Here is a 22,388-nt window from a genome sequence, read left to right on the forward strand (position 1 = left end):
TCTCTTCTGCAGTTTTTAGTAGCCCTTCCAGGATATTAATATAGAAGGCAATGGGGGGAGATATATGGTGTTGTGTCACCTCTGGTTTGGGCTCAGTTGAGAAACAGCCTGACATTCACCCATGTGCCATTAAAGGATAAGTAAACCTGGGAGGTGTTCTACAGGAACTGCAGTTCTGCTTTTCAGATGACCAGTCACCACAAGGGCTTTATTTAGGTCCGGTGCCACCCTAGGAATGGACCTTAAAATATAGAACTACTTTCAGATGTATGTTAATGAGCTCCATGCTTCCTCACTAGAGCTTCTGAGCTAAGGGTAGGTGCAACATGGTCTTACTACTCAGTCACATTATTTGATGGACTCAATTTTAATTGCATCACAGTGTAGGACACCTCACACCTCATTTTTTGTAAAAATTATTTTTAAAGGCAAACTGAGTGCTGCCAATCTTACTCTTTGTTTTTGTGGAGCTAAATGCTTCCCTACAATGCAGAAGTGATGTCACCTCCCGGCCACACTGGCTCCTCAACCACCCCCCAGCTCCTCCACGGGATTTGTACAGGAATTATCAATAATTCAATAATATAGGCACCCGAGGGCTGTCCTCTAAAGCTGCACCTTAGACACAGACCCTCAGTGACCTATATATAGATACAGCCCTGGTCACCACCAGAACCTTGTAAAACAGAAGGAATATTGGCCAGACAATTTACAGACTTGTTTCAGCCTTAGCCCCCATGTGATCACATATTCACCCCAGTACAGTGCCATTATTCTGTGTGTAGTATTACTATTACACTTTTTTTAAAACACAAAATAAAGAACACAATCAGAAAAGAATACAGTGTAGCTGAATTCAGGATCAAATGGCTTGTGGTTGATTCATGATTTGCTGACCATAAGTGTCTCTTTCCAACGTTATCTGAAATGCCTTTGTTTTGTTTCTTTTTGGGGTTTTTTTTCCCTAAAGTTGTGAAACTTCTTGAGCCAATGAAATTCGCCAGAGGGCTGTGCCAAACCAGGCCTCTCTCATCAGCACTCAGAGATAACAGGCACTTTGTGTTCGTCCTCAGTGCAGGGCAACAGGTATGTAAGAGATCGCCTCCCCTTGTTACGCTGTTGGCATTTATAATGGCATATAAATTGGCAGCATTTAATTCTTTATTTTGTATTTTGTACATAGAAGGTTGATCTGTCAGAGGTAAAAGCTGTGCCTGTGTAAGCGCTAGGGCTCTAAGCACATTCAATGTTTTTTTTTACCAGTTTTATGGGCATATTTAAAATTTTTATTCTGTTCTGAATGAAGACTTTATTTATAGAAATTTAAATTGTTTGTTTGCATGTACAGTTCATAAATGAAACTATGTGAAGTTCTGCCGTGGTGTGGCATAATTTACAGAAGGAACAGCAACTGTTACAACACTGCAGGCAGTAGTGAGCAGTTGCACCATTATTGCATATATTTGCCCCCCCCCCCCGTTCCACAGGAACTTACAATGACATGCTGTAGGGTTTTGTTGTTTAAGTCTTGAAAGTGGGGACATGAAAATTGTAAGGGCTAATTTATCATGTACGGTACAGTGAGGGGCAAATTGCCCTGTCTTTTCAACTTTGCATGTTCCATCCCAAAAAGCAGCACTCACAATTTCCAACTCATTCTGCTGCTGCTTTGAGGTGTTGCATTTAGAAAGGAGAGCTGGTGCAGAAGGGGGCACGAGTGCATCCCCTTAAACACATTTCCAATGATTCAGATTGGCAAGATAGGCAAGATCAGATGCCAGGAGGAGCAGAAGAGCTTTGTACTTACTGCCAGTACTCCCCTGCACTTGATGGAATTGCTGCACCACATTCTGGTGGTTCACCTAAGTTAACTTTTAGTATGTTATAGAATGTTCTACTCCTAGCAACTTTGCAATTGGTTTTCATTATTTATTTTTTTATAGTTCTTGAATAATCGGCAGCCAAAAAACTATTGCTCTGTGAAGCTACAATTTTATTTTTAATGTTTTATTACCTAACTTTCTTTTCAGGTCCTCTCCTTTTCATATCCCAGTCTCTTATTCAAACCACTGCCTGGTTGTTAGTGTAAATAAGACTTTATAAACCAGAAAGCTAATAAAATTTCAAACTGTACAGCTGCTGAACAAAAAGCTAAATAACTGAAAAAATACAGTTAATAAAAAATGTATTGGTAAACATCTTTTATCTGGCACAAGCGCAGAGCGCAGGCTGCATCATGCATGCACCAAGCAAGTCAGCTGTTATGAACCCCTGCAATCAGTTAATGATAATAAGGTTCATAAGCCCTAAATTTTAGAGAACCCTGCCTTGCCAGCGCTAATATACAGGGCTGGATTAACAATGGGGGAGCTCCAGGCCTCAGATTTCTAATAGGTTGCTCACCTCCTTGCTGCTGGAGGTGAGAAACCTATGCAGGACTCTATTTAACAGAGGTGAGCTGCACTCCACTTAGATTAGCTTCTCAAATCGCAGTGCAGTTAGGGCTCTGGTACACGGGGAGATTAGTCGCCCGCGGCAAAACTCCCTGCTCGCGGGCGACTAATCTCCCCGAGTTGCCTTCCCTCTGCCATCCCACCGGCGAACATGTAAGTCGCCGGCGGGATGGCAGACGCGGCGGCGCAATTTCGCGCAAATCGCCGAAAAAGACTCGCGAGTCTTTTTCGGCGATTTCCCGAAATCGCGCCGCCGCGTCTGCCATCCCGCCGGCGACTTACATGTTCGCCGGTGGGATGGCAGAGGGAAGGCAACTCGGGGAGATTAGTCGCCCGCGAGCAGGGAGTTTTGCCGCGGGCGACTAATCTCCCCGTGTACCAGAGCCCTTATGTCTTGTGAGAGAAAGCCTTGGCTTGGAGATCCTGTCCACCTTATACCGCGGGTAATTGGAAAGTAAATATGTTGGGGCTTAGTATGCATTTTGATGGTAGAAGTATATAATTTTGCATGCTGGTAATCACTGGGATGTTTGTTACAGTGTCACTGTGTATTTTATTGATGCAGTTAGTGCCATTTAATAGTATCAGTCACTGTGCCTTTGGATGCTAGGAGTCACTGTGGACTGTGAATAGCAGGAATAAAAGGGCGAACTGGTGCCTATAGTAGCAGTGGGATAATAGCCTCTGGGAAGGAACTGTGGCTGTGGGATAGCAGGTATAGTAGGGAGAGATGGTGCCTATAGTAGCAGTGGGATAATAGCCTCTGGGAAAGGACTGTGGCTGTGGGATAGCAGGTATAGTAGGGAGAGATGGTGCCTATAGTAGCAGTGGAGGGATAATAGCCTCTGGGAAGGGACTGTGGCTGTGGGATAGCAGGTATAGTAGGGAGAGATGGTGCCTATAGTAGCAGTGGGATAATAGCCTCTGGGAAGGGACTGTGGCTGTGGGTAACAGGTATAGTAGGGAGAGATGGTGCCTATAGTAGCAGTGGGATAATAGCCTCTGGGAAGGGACTGTGGCTGTGGGATAGCAGGAATAGTAGGGAGAGACGTTGCCTATAGTAGCAGTGGGATAAAAGCCTCTGAGAAGGGACTGTGGCTGTGGGATAGCAGGTATAGTAGGGAGAGATGGTGCCTATAGTAGCAGTGGGGGGATAATAGGTTCTGGGAAGGGACTGTGGCTGTGGGATAGCAGGTATTGTAGGGAGAGATTGTGCCTATAGTAGCAGTGGGGGGATAATAGTTTCTGGAAAGGGACTGTGGCTGTGGGATAGCAGATATAGTAGGGAGAGATGGTGCCTATAGTAGCAGTGGGGGGATAATAGGTTCTGGGAAGGGACTGTGGCTGTGGGATAGCAGGAATAGTAGGGAGAGACGTTGCCTATAGTAGCAGTGGGATAAAAGCCTCTGAGAAGGGACTGTGGCTGTGGGATAGCAGGTATAGTAGGGAGAGATGGTGCCTATAGTAGCAGTGGGGGGATAATAGGTTCTGGGAAGGGACTGTGGCTGTGGGATAGCAGGTATTGTAGGGAGAGATTGTGCCTATAGTAGCAGTGGGGGGATAATAGTTTCTGGAAAGGGACTGTGGCTGTGGGATAGCAGATATAGTAGGGAGAGATGGTGCCTATAGTAGCAGTGGGGGGATAATAGGTTCTGGGAAGGGACTGTGGCTGTGGGATAGCAGATATAGTAGGGAGAGATGGTGCCTATAGCAGCAGTGAGAATAGTAACCTCTGGGTAGGACAGGGTAGGATTCCCTAACCATAATCACCAAAGAGAATCCTTTATCGACCCATTTCCATGGTGGAGATCGTTGTGTTTACTTAATTATTAGCTTACTTTCTAAGCATAGGCATGGTATCCTTCTGTTCTGGCCTTTTTTTTTTTATTTGCGTCACCAACATTTTGGACACCCTATCTCTGTTCTCAAGTACCAGACCTCTTATCTCTCACAGTGAAACGACTGATAAAGACTTAGCTCTCAGATGTTCTTCATAGGACCTTTTAAACAGGCCCAACCCTGGGATGATTCCATATGATATGTCTGAAACTCTCTTGCTTTTTAGCATATCAGCTTGGATGAGAAAAGTGTAGTTTGAGAGAAGGAAGAATTTAGGGACCCTAATTGGTAAAGCACCCACAGTGTTACATCATCAGGCCATGAGCGAATCACACTAAGGAAATTGTCTTAATTCATAATCTATGGTTTATGATGGTATCTCCAGTTTTTTATATATATATATATATACACATACTATATATATACATATATATATATATATATATATACACTATATATATATATATACTATATATATATATATATATACACACACTGAATTGCCAGCTGCTGATTAAAACAAAGCTTGTTGTTCATACATGAGCTCTAAAGGGCAGATGACCCTTCCCATCTCTGGCAGGGTATAGCCAAACTCCTACAGAGAAAAAACAAAACTGCGAGTGTGTCTGAGGGTCCTCGGAATGCCAAGGTCACTGAGTACTTGGCAGCGGTTGAAAAGGCTCTTACATCAGTTCCCAAGGTACTTCACTGTTCTGCTTTTGAGAACAGTAAAGGGGTTAACCTACAGGATGCTGGGTAAGTTCTAAATAGAGCTTTCCTGTGGGTGTAAGGGCCAGGATTAGTTCTGGGTCCCACCTAATGCCAAATGAGTGCGAGGGGCCCTCACGTATGATTGGATAACTAATGGCATTCTCATTGCTACAAAATATATGCCTTTATTTCCCTCGCCTCCATTGTAAGGGTCCCTCAAAACATTAGGAAGACAGACCTGTTGCCATATACTGGAATTGCTCATCACTGAAGGGCCCCACCGAGCCTACCAGTAGCCACTGGTGGTCATTTAAAAACACTGGGCAAATTTGCACCTAGGCTGTTACCAATGACCAATCAGATGTTTGATTTCATTGTTCTACGTGCAGCTGGCTCAAAACAGCTAATCCCTGATTGGTTGCTATGGATTACTGCCCAGGTGCAAATTTGCCCAGTGTTAATAAATGAGCCCCCCAGAGTCTGAACCCAGCTTAGCAGGGGTTCACAAACTGAGGGGCTGGCCCACATGGGGGTTTAGATTGAAGGTAATTTGGGGTTAGATGTTCTTCTGGATACCACTGAAAGCCCAACTAGGTTTTGCTTCCCTAGATATTCTTGGATCAATTAATGAATGCATCATATGGAAACGTTTTCCTATATCTGTAACTTTGTGATGAGCTAAGGTTGGTTCTACATTGAGGGGTGGGGGTTATAAGGTTATTTCTGATGCACTGTTTTTAGCATATAAAAGAAAAAGGTATATGCTAGGAAAAATGGCATTAAAACATGACTTTTGATTCCCAAAATCCTACCAACCCCTTACATAGAAAGGAGGGCCCACTGGATGCACAAGCAATGCATCTGTATCCCACAGTCCGTTGTTGTAGAAACGTTCTGATTAATCCCTTTAACCGTGTACATTTCCAGCTTCTGCCCATTATCTGCATTTACAAATGTGTACCTTCTCTGCACCAAGCCCCTCAGGGTGGCAGAAAAGTAGTAAGACATTCCCATAAGCAGCCTGTGCTCTGGGCCTGTCTGGGCTGGGTGTGCCTTGGCAATGTCATGAAGTGATGGGGACAGATAACACTTATCTCTCATGGACACTGTAACTCTATCCAGGCATTTAATGCATTATGCAACATTTTTAAGTGGGGCTGGGATATATTAAAACAAAAATAATATAACATTCGAAATTGCCTTTAATACATTGCACATTGAAAGATCAGTTGCTGCCCTGTTCTGATAATCCCTTTTCTGGCATTTGGCATTTGGTGTCAGTAGTGGCAGGGCCAGAGGCAAAATAACCTTTTCCTTGTCCTTCTTATATATATATATTTTTTTTATAGGCCTTTCCCCTGAATCTATCTGGGCTTACTTTATTCCAAATAATAGCTCACAAGCCTACTTCTCTAGTCCATGCATCTCAGCCCTTGGTCCTAACTGTTGCCCAAAAGGTTTCCCATGTTATGCTTTTCCTCTGCAATGGGAACTTTATTATCCACTCCCTGAAAGTAAGCATTTCATGCTTCTCATTATAGTGTATGGGAATTGAGCTTCCTGTGGCACACAGGGCAAATAAGTATCACCTATGAAGATGTACCCTTTAAAAATGAAGAAGTGCTTTTGTAGCTGTGCATTGTTTTGCCTTATCAATTTCAAAGACTAGTGTAAGCCTAGCTGCACCAAAAACAATGTCCAGGAACTATGTGGCCTTATGCCTACCAGCACCATCTTTGTAGACATGATTTCTCTTATTCAATCTGTTCTTCTTTTATCACCCTCTATGAAGCAGACACCCTGACGTGTGAACATGGCTTCTCTCATCAATCGTTGTCCCTTTGCCACCCGGGACCCTACAGTGTTCCTGAGGGTAGCTCGTCCTTTTCTCTTGCGCAGTGCAGAACGCTGCCCAGTCATGGTGACCTGTACCCTGTCCACTTCTCCAGGATGTGAGCAGAGGACTAAAGACACTACACCAGTCACTGGAGGTGAGATATTCATTTGTGCCATTAAATAATGTTCAAGGACAGCCAAACTCTAATCATAACAAACTCTGGTCATAACTCTCCAGTAGGTGACCCCTGTAAAGTAGCCATAGCCATTCAAAAGGACACACTTTTTGGTCAATGGAATCTGCTAGAATTCTTTATCAGCAAGTTTCTTTGAAAACTTTTAGAAGTCTGGAAGAAAAATAATCAGACCACACTGCCCCCTGCCCCAGGTGGGCTCATAACAATGATACTTCTAAAAGTCCAGGTTGAAGTTCATTTTGAGATTCCAGGTTAATACTTACTTCTTGTCCTAGATGTTCTTAGAAATCTGGCTAAGTGTCTTCATATTAAAGAAAACATAGTATGAGTTAAGGTGGGCCCCTCAAAATGGGGGTTTGAACCTAAGTATTAAAACCACTGCTCTGAAAACTAATGGTTAAATGTGATCAAAGTCTTAATGTTTTCAGTGTCAACTGGAGCTTCCAACAGGCGCACCCTTGCTCAGGCAGCCCCTCAAGCTGCCATTTCAAATGCCACGTGCCCATTTATCGAGAATGAGATTGGGAAGAGTGAGGGCATCATTGTGCAGAGGGCAGGACCACAAGTCCAGGAGGATATCAGCGCTTTTAAAACAGGTACCACAGCAATAGAGGGGAAAGTGTATTTCATTCACACCTAATAGACAGGTTTGCACCGTGGTTGGTTATTGTACTGAACAAATTTGGATGTGTTTGAACCAAAGTCCAACAAAACTGTGATCTTCTGTCAAGACTGGTATACCCATAACATAAGTGCTGTTCAGCAGAAATGTAATATTAATTACCTCTCTAAATGAAGAGATTTATAGTCAAGAAATGTGATGGTATCAAGCATAAAGTGTCATGCATGCTCTATGACAATTATCCTGGTACAGATCCATTCTCATGTCCATTTCACAACTGTTATATAGACCAATAAACCATATGCAGGCTGACATCTGTATAAATCAAAACATACAAGCAACTTCCTGTTATAGGATTAGCCAAACATGTTGAGAATGTTAATGGCAGTGTTGTTTTAAGGACACTTTAATTAGATTGTGGCTGAATGTGATACATTTATTGCTCAGGAGTAACACTATATTATTTTTATAGGAAAGGTTGATGCCATGCTTATTCTGCTGTACTGTTCTCTCACAAGGTGACCCACTCAATAAACCCACAATACTCACAGCATAGAAAGACTAATCCAGGTGTCATTGCAAAGCTATGGCTTGAATATGCAGAGGAAAGAACTGATGCACCTTCAAGCTTGGTTGTGGCTGAATTTAAAGGCCTACCAAGTCAAGATCAGTAGAAAAAATAAGGTCCTGGCCTTGTAAACAGGTGGAAAAGAAGACCATGCCTCTAAATATCTGTTCTGTATCTATGCATTATACCATTCTTTCCTCCTCAGATGCCCTCAGCTCTCTGCTGATTGAAGTCCAGTCTAGCCTGAAGAAGAAATTTCTGGCTCCTCCTAAAAAAGTGAACCTAGGAACTGGTGCTCCACTCATACCAACCCATTTGATTAAGGAGAACATGACAGGTAGAAAGAGCTGTGGAAATGAGGGTCTTCCTACTGGTGTTTGTAGCTTTTCCCACCTCCCACCCTTCTTTTTTTCCTACCACCAGGTCGAGCTGCCTTTGGCTATGATGATTTCTTCAGCCGGAGAATTGAAGAGAAGAAATCAGACCACACATATCGGCTGTTCAAAACTGTGAACCGCAGGGCTGATGCCTATCCATTTGCTGAGGATTACTCTGATCTCCATGGTGAAAAGAAGGAAGTGTCCGTTTGGTGCAGCAATGACTACCTGGGCATGAGTCGGCACCCGAAGGTGCTTAAAGCAATCGCGTGAGTACACAGCTATTCACTACTGTTTATATGAAAAATAGGTCTCGCCAAGTATGTCCTGCACTTATGGGACTACAAGTTTTACTTAAAATCCCCAAAGAATAATTTACAGAATTGCAGAGTGCCTTTGCTAAAGGCATGTTTAGCCTGTCAGGTTTAAGATATTTATTGTGAATATCCAATCCTAGGGAGGCTCTGGAAGAACATGGAGCTGGAGCAGGTGGGACCAGGAACATTTCAGGCACCAGCAAGTATCATGTAGACTTGGAGTGTGAACTAGCTGATCTTCACAACAAGGATGCGGCCTTGCTTTTCTCTTCCTGCTTTGTAGCCAATGACTCTACTCTCTTCACACTGGCCAAGATGCTGCCAGGTAGGAAGGGGGGGACAGTTCCTACCATACAGTTGACTTTAAGGGTTCATACCTATTAAAAATAGCATTCTTGGGTTGTGGCACCTGGAACTCACCAGAAAACCTGACCTCACATGTGCCTTGAATGCTGTGAGTAGAGTGGTGGCAGCCAGCGCACACTTGTAGCCCAAGATTCTCACCTTGCCCCATGGCAGGAGCACCCCTCTAGACCTGCTCTAATGCGAAAGAGGTAAGCATGGGGCAGCTGAGGGGGGATGGCATTAGGGCTGCTGCCTCAGGTGTCAGCAGCCTCTGAGATGCCTCTGGCCATGGTCCACCAGGACAGGAGCCCACTGTTTTTGCTACAAGAGACTTTCACCTGGATACAGTGAAAAACCTCTGTATCCTGGTGAAAGTCTCTTGTAGCAAAAACAAAGGGTAACCCCTCATCAGCTTTTTGCCTCTTCAAACGTTCAATCAAAGATTTATGTGATCTTTTAGAGACAGGCACCACATAGTAGAAGGTCTTTGGGTTCAGGGCTTCATATTAGCTGTCAGCTTAGACCTAGAAACCATCTAGAAAACCAGTAACAGATAGGACTTCCTTGTCTTCAGGTTGCGAGATCTACTCAGACGCTGGGAACCATGCCTCTATGATTCAGGGCATTCGGAACAGCGGCGTTACCAAATTTGTCTTCCGCCACAATGACCCTGCACATCTTGAGGAACTGCTTCAAAAGGCAAACCCCAAAACTCCCAAGATTGTGGCCTTTGAGACAGTGCACTCTATGGATGGTAAGGTTTCTAAAACAAGTCTCTCTTGATGAGATATAGAATTATCTTCAGGCTGGGGGGGGGGGCAGTTAGGATGAGATTTGGGGTGAATGCTTATTTGTGCCCTGGGTACCCCTGGAACTATAGCAGAGTGACTGTTACACCAATGTCTCTGTACTACCATCTTTAACCAGCTGATGGGGATATATAGGTCTCAATTTGTAAGCTTCAATAGACAAGGTCTTCTTATACTGTGTCAGGTGCTCCTGGGCATTGTTGAGTGGAGTTTCCTTTCTTTTACTCAGGTGCAATCTGCCCCCTGGAGGAGGTGTGTGACATAGCACACAAATATGGTGCCCTGACCTTTGTGGATGAGGTACATGCTGTGGGATTGTATGGCACACATGGTGCAGGCGTGGGAGAGAGAGATAGCGTGATGCACAAGATGGACATCATCTCAGGAACTCTGGGTGCGTAAAGATCCCAAATACAATATCTGTGTATATAGAAGCACAGATTATGAGGGGCTCCTCTCCAAAAGGCCAACTTTGTGATTGTGTTTAGAAGTCAGGGAACAGTGTGCTGCAAAATTATGTGCTATCATCAAAAAGACACAGTTACTGGGTGCGGCCAGCTTTAGCACAGCCAATTCTGTCCCCGCCTTTAACTTATCTAGCAGCCCAGTACAGCCTCACACACAGCAGATAACAGCTGCAATATTGATCTGAGCAGCACAGGGTCGGAGGTGACATTTTTATCCCTAGCAAAATAATACAGTAAATGAGCCCTACAGACTGAAATCTAAAGCTGAGTCTTTCTAGAAGAATTGAGTAATTTTATATGAATAAGATTTTGGGCCAAAAATGATAGATTCTTTCTGATGATTACCTTGGAACCATGTAGTTTCTGTAGACATAGTTTTGGTATTAACCCTTCTGTATTTTTGCATTTGTAGGAAAGGCTTTCGGCTGTGTGGGTGGATATGTCGCCAGCACTGCCTCTCTTATAGACACTGTGCGGTCCTATGCAGCTGGCTTCATCTTCACCACTTCCCTCCCTCCCATGGTGCTGGCAGGAGCAGTGGAGTCTGTGCGTGTTCTAAAGAGTGAGGAAGGGCAGGCCCTGCGTCGTGCTCATCAGCGCAATGTGAAACACATGCGCCAACTGCTCATGGATGCAGGGCTGCCAGTCATAAATTGCCCCAGCCACATCATCCCCATACGGGTGAGGAAGAAAGCAATGCATGAAACGTGAATTTGGACTGAGCAGTGTGACAAAGCTAGCATCATATCAGTGTTTTACATATCTCAATTATTCTCTTCTTAGGTTGGAAACGCTGCTATTAACACCAGGATCTGTGATGTCCTCCTTTCCCAATACAACATCTATGTTCAAGCTATTAATTACCCAACTGTCCCCCGTGGAGAAGAACTGCTGAGACTGGCTCCCTCACCCCACCACACACCCGACATGATGAACTACTTTGTGGGTAAGCCAAGGGCTGCTTTGCCGTTACACATAAGGACTCAAAATTGGTGGTTGTCAGAATGTGGGTGGGGTTTGTTGTAATGGGATGTGGCTGGAAAAAATTGAAGGCACCAGAAGCGAAATGTAAGATGACAATCTTGCCTGCTTCTTACAGAGAGCCTTGTCAGCGCATGGAAAGAGGTGGGGATGCCCTTGCACACACCCTCTGCTGCCGAGTGCAACTTCTGCCATCGTCCATTGCACTTTGACCTGATGAGCGAGTGGGAACGCACCTACTTTGGGAACATGGAGCCAAAATACATTACTATGTATGCCTAGAACTACATAGAACCCCAGGTCTGGAACCCATTAGCTAAACCCCCAACATCACATCTTTCTTGCTTTGCTAACCTAGGTTGTAACACCTCAAAAGTGCGCATCATGGCATCTTTTCATAGCCAAAACCCCTCTAAAAAGTCTCAGCTTGCTTTCCTTATGCATTGTTCTGGGATAGGTATTCTGTGGCAGCTCCAGTTGCTAAACTAAAACTGACACCATCCATATGGGATGAGCAGTCCAGGACCCTTGCATAAATAATGTAAGTACCCAACCATTCCAATGGCAAAGCTTACAAATGATGGAGGTATGGCACTCCCAAGTAATAAAAGATCATTTTATAATAAAAATATCAGACCAGTCATCACAAACACAGCTAATTAGTCAAAGGCTGTCCAAAGCATGGCCATCTAAAAGACTCTCACCTCTGCCTGCCCAACAATCAGCCCTAATTCTCACAAAGCACTGGCCAGGAGATGGGCACTAGTTGAATGTACCATGTAGGTGCCCTGGGTAAATAATGCTAGTTTTTATTTTACACTTTTTTTCACTTGCTGTCTTTAAAATGAACTTTTGCTTATTACACTTACATATGCAGCCATGCTTAAGTTGCTACCCTCAAGCAACAGTGTGCCAGACATTAACCAGAGCACTGCACTCTGGAAGTCCCTGGTTTAGACATAGGAAGGGTCCTATGCGCAACACAGCACTGATGTGGGTTGATCATGGGTTTCCTCTGCAATAAACTTGATCTTAACTAAACAAAACTGACAATAAATATTTGGTCCATATTTTATAGTGTAAGCTTCTTTTTTTCCTTTTCCCTAAAAACCATCAAACCAATGGGGGGGGTGCCTGCATAGAGTACTGAAAAGTACCCCAGGCCAGCCAAGGTTAGCGTTAGAGTTAAGTGTTTTTTAACCCCCTTGAAGAGGGGCATATTAGGCTAGAGTCCTGCAGTAGGTCAGTCTGTTTGTGGGTCTTATCCATATTCCTTATCTAAAATTACATATTTTATCAAGGGCGTAAGGAAGTGCTGCCAGGCCCCCACACAAAGTATCTTGGGAGGGCCTCGGTGCACACTCCAAACTACACACTCCCCTCTCTATGCCTGCTCAGGTTGGCAGCCGAGCACACATTTTCTTTGTAGAAAAGGGACTATTGAGAAGTAGTTCTCAACCTTCCTAATGCTGCGACCCTTTAATGCAGTTCCTCAGACCATCGGAAATGTGTCTTCCGATGGTCTTAGGCGACCCCTGTGAAAGGGTGGTTCGACCCCCAAAGGGGTCCCGACCCACAGGTTGAGAACCACTGCTATAGAGGAAGCTTATCCTGCAGCCTGAGATTGTAATACCTTTTTAAATATAGGAATTACATCAGCATTCCTCCAGTCCATAGGTACCATACCAGATGAGAATACATATAAATGGAATCTACCAGAAAGCTCACGTTTGTGCAAAGAAGTGTTGAACTTTATTTAGAGATGCATAGCACTACATGTTTCGGACCACATTGGTCCTTCCCCTGGTGCAGTTTACAGAACAACTGAGTGTATGGCCTTATTAACCCACTACCCAATGACCCCCACCAAACCATGTCACACACAGTACCAGCTATATCTAGTGGCCAGGTACTAAAGGATTTTTTTTCTTCCTTTGGAAATTACCAAAAGATCTATCCAAAATTACAGTACCATAGTTAGTGCATAAGTGTTTGAGTTAACAAAATTACCTTGAGCTGTATAAATAACGTATCAGCAAACAGTTATGTCCTCCATATGGTTAGGAACCCAGTCTTCAGTTTAGTAACAGTGTCCATACTAAGACAAAATAAGTCCGGATAGGTAAATCAATCTGTGAAGGAAAAGGTATGTAATTAGAAAGGTACATTTTCACAAGAAACATTTTAGACTTCAAGCTTCATTTCCTACTGCCCCCCCTAATAAATGCTGGGACTTGCTGGAGTACCATCCAACGTAAGGCTGCCGCATTATGCTTAGCATTATAAAAATGCCTTCCAACAGGAGTGTGTGTTTTTTTATTTTCAGGGTCAAAGGCAGTTATAGAACGTTTATGTTTCCCAATCCTAACCCTTACCGGACAAGTTGTTTGTCCAACATACAGGTTACCACATGGGCATTTTACGGCATAGACCACATATTCAGAATTACAGGTGTGGTATTGCCTAATAGGAATCCTAAACCCTTTATGTGGGTGTGTGCTGTAATCACCTTTAATGATTGAATTGCAACTACCGCAATTTAAACATGCAAAAGTTCAATTTTTAGTCTTAGCCAAGAACCTGGTTGTATAAGAAGGTTTACTAATCTCGGCCCTTACCAAATGGTTAGAGATAGTCATTCCTCATTTGTATGAAAACAATGGAGATTCTTTAAACAATTTACCAAAGTGTAATCCTGTCCAAGTATGGACCAATGTCTTTTTACCACCTTTTTAGTTCTCTTACTCATGGGGCCATATTCCATAACAAAAAGAATTCTTTTAGTTTTTTAACATTTAGATAATTCCTTCAGCAAATCCTCACAAGTTCTCAGAAATACCTCATTTCTAGTTTTCACAAGTACTTCTGTCATAACCTCTCTGTACAATTTATTAATTAATTGAGTAGATGCATCCAAATACCGTCATCAGAGGAAATTCTTCTAATGCTTAAAAACTGCCTCTTAGGGAATCATCTAATGGCACTGGGGATATGGAAGCTAACATGTCTTAAAAGATTATTCCTCTTAAAGGGTTTACAATAAAGTTCAGTGGTTATCTGACCTTCAAGGATATTAACCTTAACATCCAGGTAATATATGTCGTGTGGCTATAATCAGCTGTCTGATGATGCAAGAAAGGCCTCAAGTTCTAGAATTAGAAAAAAATTTATTGCAGAAAACGGTTTAAAAAAATTGCCATTTCTATAAATACAAGAGCTTTACAGTTTTTGTTTTTTTCTGATTGAGGTAACAAAGGTCTGGGCCGAATGTCACAGCAGAGACACAAACACAGAACAACGACCAACATGTATAAATGCTACAGATATTATTTGATAGCAACTGAGATGTTATTCTCAGGGGCTGGGGTTACTAAATTTAGTTCCAGTGCACATTAACAACACAGCTGGGGTACATACCCCCCCATTCTGTTGGAATGAAGAATAAACTACGGGGCATAAAGAGCCAGTAAGTCTGACACCAGGATTCTTGGCATGGAGAATATCAGTCCTCACCTCCAGCTTTTTTGGTGAGCCAGAGGAAAAAGTTACATCTGGCCTGGGGGTTTGTTGAATGACCCTCAGGCCGGGCACAGACATAAAACTGGCGTCCACAGTTAGGACCGGCCTTTTTTACCGTCCGCAGAACACAGGGTTCACCATGGCCCTTACAGTTGGGTGGGGGAGGGGGGCCCTTGAGCAAGGATTTCCAAAAGGCAGCCTGTGGCTGGTTATATTTAACTGCAGAAGGAGCGGTTTTATATTCTTTGGGCATTGTATCCTCCTTTTTACAAATGGACACATCACTGGGATTGTGCTCTGGTGCCACAGTTAATTTCTGCCCATCTGGCTTAAAGAAGCTCAGGAGGCTGCCTTGACCAATATTTGTCCCCATTTTGTTCTTTTTCCTTGAAGTGCCATTCAGTTTATCAGAGCCCCGCTTGCGTACAGTACTGATCTCAGCTCCTTCTGCAGATGATTGAGAGCCCAGCAGCTCTGAGCTTTCCTCTGTTGCGTTGCCTGAAGTGTTCTCCTTTTTCATCAGAAACTGCAATAACTTCTGCTGTCGGCCAGCAAACTCAGGCAGATACTTGGTGCACAAAGGTGGACATTTGTTAGCTGCTATAGGCCTGCATTTCATAACAGCTTTAACCGGACAGTGGTCTGACCCTTCCACCTCTGGCATTATTATTGAATCCAGAAATTCTCTCTCCACTAGCTCACTGTTTCCCAGGATGTAATCAATACGAGTGCCATAATTAGTCTGCCTAGCCCCAGAAGCGGAACACCAGCACGTGAAGGCGTTCCTCTGTGTAGGGTGGAAGTATCGGAAACTGTCATAGAAGCGCCCAGATCCACCACTAGGTGGTGTGCCTGTTTCTGAATCTCCCTTTTGGGATGGGACAGGATCGCCCAGGAACTGATTAAGCCACTGGCGACCGGGATTCTCCTCAAAGGTTTCCTGGAATATAAGAACCACAAAGATTCAATATAATCCACCCTGCCTATATTCATTTTACAGAACCTGTGCTCAGTGTCTTTTATAAAAAAAATATGGCCAAGCTTAATGTAATAACAGATGCAATGTTTGGCAAGCTCTAGTAACCCATAGAAGCCAATCAGAAAGAAGCATTTCCAGGTCAGCAGCAAACAACTGATTGGTTGCTATGGGTCACAAGCCGTAGCACAAACATTGTGCCTGTTACTACACTGCTCCACATTTTCCAACTTATATCTGGTGAAAGTAACTCAAACAGATGCAGAACGTGTTACACAAAAAAAGACAGACTCTCCCTTTGTCCCAATTGTAAACAACCCTGACTTCCCTCCAGGTACAGATTCCCAAGCATTCCAATGGTGGACAACAAATCAATACACAGACATTGGCAGCCTTACCCCACTAGGCAACCTCCTGACATGGGATGACCTAAAACAAAAAAAAGCAATCCCCAACAGAGAATTTCTCCGATACGCACAGATTAAACATTTCATCCAATCAAAGCTGGGAAAGTCGAACAGACAAAAAACAACCTTTGAACGACTAAGCTACCATCCACACCACAAACAACAAATAGCATGGCTTTACTACGAACTTAACTCCCATAAAGTACCGAACAAAACAAAACACATGATACAATGGGAACAGAGACTTAACGTGACCATAGACGACGACCAATGGCAGTCAATCCTAGAGAACATCAAAAAAGCCTCCATCAACACCATAATTAAAGAAAACGCCTATAAAATACTATACGACTGGTACCTCACACCACAGAAACAACATAAAATATACAAGTCAGACCCCACCTGCTACAGAGGATGCGGTGAAATAGGAGATGAGCTACATATTTGGTGGACATGCCCCCAAATTACAACACTCTGGAAAGAGGTCTTCAGATTCATAAGTCAACTACTACAGAAGGAAATCCAACCAGACCCTCAACTAGCCCTTCTACTTAACAAACCACACCACCTGACCAGGGCCGAATTCAAACTGTGCTCCCAAATATGCCTAGTGACTAGATGCGGAATAGCAAAAAAGTGGAAGTCAACACCACCACCACTCCCTGAAATAATAACAAAAATCTGGTGGACATCTACAATGGAAAAACTGACTGCACTCATCCACCACAAAATGGACATATACGAAAAAACTTGGGAACCCTGGACCACATGGACTGAAAACCAAAACAACCAACCATCTAATTAAACTTAAAAACGGACAAAATCAAGGAAAAATCCCAGAAGCCAACCTAAAGCCTAAACTAAAAGAAAGGAAAAAAGACTATCCGAATAAAAAGGACTAAGCGAGAGTCCAACCCCCCCCTCCCCTACACCCTCAACCCCCTATCTAACCCCCACTCAACTTTCTTTAACCCCCCTTTTCCTTTTTCTTCCTCTTTTGTTTCATATACTTCATATGTATTCTACCTTGCTGTAAAACAACCAATAAAAACAAAGACAGACTCACCAAATCTGTCGGATCACAGTGATCGAGAGGCCTGTGGGAAGTGTTAACGTCTCCCAAGATAATCACATGTCTGAAACAGAAAAGCGGCAGTCATCAAGCAACCCTGTGTATTTAAAAGAGGGTTTCCTAATAATCCTCACTCACCCGCCTTTCTGCAAAATGGCCTCAGCACGCGTTTGCAGCAGGCGATAGAAGCGCAGTTTGTAGGTCTTCCGCTCTGGCTTTTCTGGGTCAGCGCGAGGGCAGTAAACATTGATCACAGTGAGCGTTTCCTCTTTACCCTCACAGTTTCTGCAATAGCAAAATGAATGCATATTAAAGGCTGCATTTCTTTTAATGTATATTACAAAATTTTTGAAATTATGTTTATTTTTCAAAAAAAAGGTGTGCAGATCCTATTTGTATTGTTTTCTGATAATGTACTAGAAATAATTACTTTCCCACTGCTGTCTATTTTGTGTTTTTTCAGAAATGTAATTTTTAAAATTAGTGATGTATCAGTTAAATTCTCAGAGTGCCCAGCCCAGCCCAAAGGTGGCTGAGTTTGAAAGCTGAAACCCAACCAATCCCTTATTAGGTGGTGAGGTGTGGACAGTGACATTACCAGAGGAGACAGGGTATGGCCAGTGATGCTACAGCAGGCCATGGTTTGGTCCGGGAACATTATTCTACCAAGCCCCGTGCAAGCTATCGGCAGACTAGCCTTAGAGCACAAATGCTAAGTTCTGTTCTCAGCAAAGGACAATGGTGACGTGCATCCTATGTGGTGGCTCATCTTTTGGCCCAAACCTTCCTGACACACCAGTAAGTTTATGGATCCCATCAATGTTCCCTCTAATTCCTTCTCTTCTATGTGCGCAGAAAAATTATTTGTGCACATTTTAAACTTGTTTTTAAAAATGGTGTGCTCAGGTCAGAATGGATACAAAAGTTTGTGTTTTCACACAATTTGCCGTGTGCGCTGGCTAGGGCTGGGCGATATACCATTTAATACCGAATAACGGTGTTTTTTTTTTTTTTTTAAACTATATTCATTTTTCAGATACAGCAATACCAGGGTGTCAGGGTACTCACCCGTGCGGCCCGGTCTCGTGCGCCCCCTTGCGTGCGCGCATCCCGTTGTCCGCGGGATGTTGTGCACGCGCGTCCAGGTGCGCGTGCGTCAAAGCGCACGTACATGTCAAAGCGTGCACGTCCGTGACGCGCTGACGGCGCCGGTTCTGCGCATGCGTGGGGGGTATTTAAAGCTATCAAACGCCTCCTCCTGTGCTATGTTGTCTGCGGCCTTGCCTGGGAAACTAAGCCTGCCTGATTTACCTTACGACTTTCTGTTGCCGATCCTTCGCTTGCCTGACTCTGATTTTCAATACTGCAGTAATTATTCTCTAATTTATTAGGAAATGGGGTTAACACCTAATCATGCATGGAAAAAAAAAAATACCGTCACACCGATATAATTTTGAAAAATACCGTGATATAAATTTTTGGTCATACCGCCCAGCTCTAGCGCTGGCCTCAAAATTTGTGCACAGCTTAGAGCAAACATTGGATCCCATGGGTTTCAGGCCAGCTTTTACAATCGTGGGTAAGTAACCTCTGTTACATTTTGCAATGTTATTTGCAATCTCACTATGGGTCAAGCGAATAATGATAATGCCCAATGGTCAGATTCAGGTCACTTACCGGATCCTGTGTTGTGTTAGTACTGCTCTGCCCTCCTGGTCTAAGGACTGCAGCTCCTCTTCTAAGAACTCTTCTGTGTTTCCATAGCAGCCGATGGAACCCGTATGGTTGCACAACATGCCGGAGAGCCCTTCCTCAGCTGCCCATGGGGTTGTGCTGCTCTTGCAGAATGTTGCAACCCCTTTTAATCAAACACAACATATGGATGCTAAGCCCAAGCTCATCCAAATTACCAACAGGCACTACAGGGAATGTCGCTAGCATCCCATCTATTATAGCATTCTACTTGTTGGATTACAGCACTGACTGTACTTATACTTCCTTGCATGCAGTGTAAAAAAAATCAGCATTGGTGCAAAGGCTAAAACAATGTTATTATGCATGAAAATTGGGTTTGATCTACAGCATACACATATTAATGGCTAGATCTATCTATGGAGTGAACATGGGTCACTGTTCTCGACAGTTACCGAAACCATGAAAGACTTACCGTCTTTCATGGTTTCGGTAGCTGTCGAGAACAGTGACCCATGTTCACTCCATAGAGCTGAAAAATGTACAGGAAAAAGAAAGCACAATGAATTAAGGGAAATGAATTAGCTGGCTTCATGAAAAGGTTTATTACAATGGGATTATTCACATTATAACTTATAAAATTATACAAGCTCAGTATATCAAAACATCCCAAAGGTAACATGATCACTTAACAAGAGTAAAGGAAAGGAGATTTCAACACCAGCATACAAATGGCAACTGTTTTAAATATTACCCAAACAAATGATACATGGTAACAGCACGGGTCACTTTTAGAATGTTTGTTTTTCCTACCTGAGTAACCACTCCGCCCACGGCTAAAACTGAAGTAGGAGTTATATCCTTCCACTATGGCGGAAGGTTCATCCAGCAGATCTCCTGAGTGCAAGCAGAACATAGTCTGGTTATCTCTACACATGCAGCAAGATCACCCATGAGTAAAGGCAGGACGTGAATGATAAATACAATACAGCTGAAATGTTATTTGTACCCCCAAAAATATGTGGACTAGTTAGCCTTGTGGTCTGACTAGAAGGCATCATTGAGTTTAGTCCAACATTATTTCTCCCTTTATATAGTGGCTTTGTCCCCAGTCTTTGTCAAGCATGGCAGGGTTGGCATTTAAACAAGAATAAAAAGGTAAAATCACTGAGGACACAAAGTCGAAAGGCAAACTGCAGTGATTCTAGTCATATACATGCTACCCAGACTGATGCCCCCTTTCCTTCAAACAATGCACCATCCCTGGGTGCTGTTTGCTGGGTGCCATTTGCTGAGGTGCAAGTGCAGGCAGGTCTTTGAAAACGTGGAGCATACCGTTGGGACTCTCTGGGGGACAAGTTATTTTTGTAGGGCAGAAATAAGTAGAATTAGACAAAGCAATGTTTCCACATTATAAATAAAAGCAGTTTAATTGGGGGTGTATCATTATAAATACAATGTCCCAAGTTTGTGTACATAGTAACTAGCTACTGTATACGCAGCATGTGGTGATACTGACACATTCCTACAAACAACAGAAATACTGCCATGGCTCCTATCATAGGAATAGAGTTTTGGTAGCCATAAGCCTTGCTGTACTGACTCGCTAAACCCTGGTCCCGTGCCGCACACTCACTGGTGACTTTAGTCTCTTGCAGGCAGATAATATCAGCATCCAGGGAATCCAGCGTCTCCTTTAGTCCCACCCGAGTTGCCCGGATCCCATTGATGTTCCAACTCACAATCTTCATGCTTCCAGCGGTGGCACTAATAAAAAGGAAGAGTTGTGATGTTATTATACAGCCAGGGTTGGACTGGCTCACTGGGAAATACTCCAGGGGGGCCCTGGGTCCATCCACTGTGGTCTTATTGCTCCTGATATTGTACATATTCTCTTTTCACCATGCTCCCATTCCATTCCCATAGGCAGCACAGGCCCACGTTCAATTCTACAGGGAATATAACAATTACTGCCCCCACATGTGCTGTGATTCACTTGAACCCCAAGCAGTGGGCTGTCTGCTCTCTGTGGGACTTGGCCTGAGCTCTTACTCGCCAGGAGTACTTTTCTCATTGACTCCCACTGTAGTGAGCTCAGCTGGAGATCCCAGGAGGGTGACCATCTGAGGGTTGTTATTGCTTCCAAACTATTTTTAAGATATTCTAACAGAATAGCTAGGAAGCCTTCCCCTTTATGGGCACAGAACACTGATATTCAGCCTACTGCACCACTGTAAGCTAAAAGCGTCCATATAGATATGAGACACGGCCAATGGGATGACGCTTACAGTGCCACTGACACCTGCCCCCTACCGTACGGAAACACACGTACAGCTCGGCTCCGCGCCCCCGGATATGGCAAGGGCGGATCGGTAAGGGATCAGACCATCACACCGGCTCTACACAACTCTTTTATCGAATTTTTCTAACTTCCCGCCAGCTGACAGCAAGCAAGCGCCATGCTACTAGGCGCATATGTTACGCGTGTTTAGGGGCGGGGCGAGGAGCTTGTAGTGGAGCTAAACTGACAGGAGGAAGAGTCAGGCATGGAGGTCTATACGTATGGACGGGGAGGAGCTAATACAGTGTGACTCTTTATGGCGTATAGGGCAGGGTAGGGCCTCTCACACATGCCGTATACAGGAACATATAGGCTGGGATAGGGAAGGGTAGGGTTAGCACACTGTGGTACTGTACGGACGAATATGGGCTGGGATAGGGAGGGGTTAACACTGGTACTATAAAGACGAATATGGCCTGGGAAAGCGAGGGGTTAACACACTGTGGTACTGTACAGACCAATATGGGCTGGGATAGGGAGGGTTAACACACTGGGGTACTGTACAGACGAATATGGGCTGGGATAGGGAGGGGTTAACACACTGGTACTGTACAGACAAATATGGGCTGGGATAGGGAGGGGTTAACACACTGGGGTACTGTACAGATGAATATGGGCTGGGATAGGGATGGGTTAACACACTGGTACTGTACAGACGAATATGGGCTGGGACAGGGATGGGTTAACACACTGGTACTGTACAGATGAATATGGGCTGGGATAGGGATGGGTTAACACACTGGTACTGTACAGACGAATATGGGCTGGGATAGGGAGGGGTTAACACACTGGTACTGTACAGACGAATATGGGCTGGGACAGGGATGGGTTAACACACTGGTACTGTACAGACGAATAT

The 22,388-nt window shown here is 43.9% G+C and overlaps 2 protein-coding genes across 3 annotated transcripts; one reads left to right on the forward strand and one right to left on the reverse strand.

The window, feature by feature from the left end:
• The first annotated feature begins 1,067 nt into the window (after positions 1-1,067).
• alas2 (5'-aminolevulinate synthase 2) lies at positions 1,068-12,592 on the forward strand. The gene is made up of 11 exons (NM_001006925.1): positions 1,068-1,086; positions 6,796-6,994; positions 7,465-7,632; positions 8,432-8,563; positions 8,650-8,872; positions 9,061-9,245; positions 9,840-10,019; positions 10,304-10,468; positions 10,954-11,222; positions 11,325-11,487; positions 11,641-12,592. Exons 2-11 carry the CDS (start codon positions 6,817-6,819, stop codon positions 11,802-11,804), a joined length of 1,827 nt encoding a protein of 608 aa, NP_001006926.1. The 5' UTR covers positions 1,068-1,086; positions 6,796-6,816; the 3' UTR covers positions 11,805-12,592.
• A 2,080-nt stretch (positions 12,593-14,672) lies between these two features.
• Positions 14,673-21,614, reverse strand: apex2 (apurinic/apyrimidinic endodeoxyribonuclease 2). Of its 2 annotated transcripts, none has more exons than NM_001006803.1 (7): positions 21,521-21,614; positions 20,825-20,955; positions 20,002-20,085; positions 19,174-19,354; positions 17,635-17,781; positions 17,491-17,560; positions 14,673-15,981 (listed from the first exon to the last, which is right to left on the reverse strand). In NM_001006803.1, exons 2-7 carry the CDS (start codon positions 20,937-20,939, stop codon positions 15,025-15,027), a joined length of 1,554 nt encoding a protein of 517 aa, NP_001006804.1. In that variant the 5' UTR covers positions 20,940-20,955; positions 21,521-21,614; the 3' UTR covers positions 14,673-15,024. The 2 variants fall into 2 exon arrangements, with proteins under 2 accessions (NP_001006804.1, XP_031746216.1); XM_031890356.1 differs by lacking the exon at positions 21,521-21,614 and adding an exon at positions 21,241-21,467.
• Positions 21,615-22,388: the final 774 nt, after the last annotated feature.

The sequence above is a fragment of the Xenopus tropicalis genome, chromosome 8, assembly GCF_000004195.4.
Source record: "Xenopus tropicalis strain Nigerian chromosome 8, UCB_Xtro_10.0, whole genome shotgun sequence".
Taxonomy (NCBI): domain Eukaryota; kingdom Metazoa; phylum Chordata; class Amphibia; order Anura; family Pipidae; genus Xenopus; species Xenopus tropicalis.

Excerpts from the sequence above, each read along its gene's own strand:
- apex2 (XM_031890356.1), bottom strand. The coding sequence starts at position 21,311 with ATGGTCACCCTCCTGGGATCTCCAGCTGAGCTCACTACAGTGGGAGTC. Across the intron at positions 20,956-21,240 it reads GAGAAAAGTACTCCTGGCGA|TGCCACCGCTGGAAGCATGA; the intron begins GTAAGAGCTCAG and ends CCTTTTTATTAG. Across the intron at positions 17,782-19,173 it reads CTAACACAACACAGGATCCG|AAACTGTGAGGGTAAAGAGG; the intron begins GTAAGTGACCTG and ends TTGCTATTGCAG.
- alas2 (NM_001006925.1), top strand. The coding sequence starts at position 6,817 with ATGGCTTCTCTCATCAATCGTTGTCCCTTTGCCACCCGGGACCCTACA. Across the intron at positions 7,633-8,431 it reads TATCAGCGCTTTTAAAACAG|ATGCCCTCAGCTCTCTGCTG; the intron begins GTACCACAGCAA and ends TTTCCTCCTCAG. Across the intron at positions 8,564-8,649 it reads GATTAAGGAGAACATGACAG|GTCGAGCTGCCTTTGGCTAT; the intron begins GTAGAAAGAGCT and ends TCCTACCACCAG.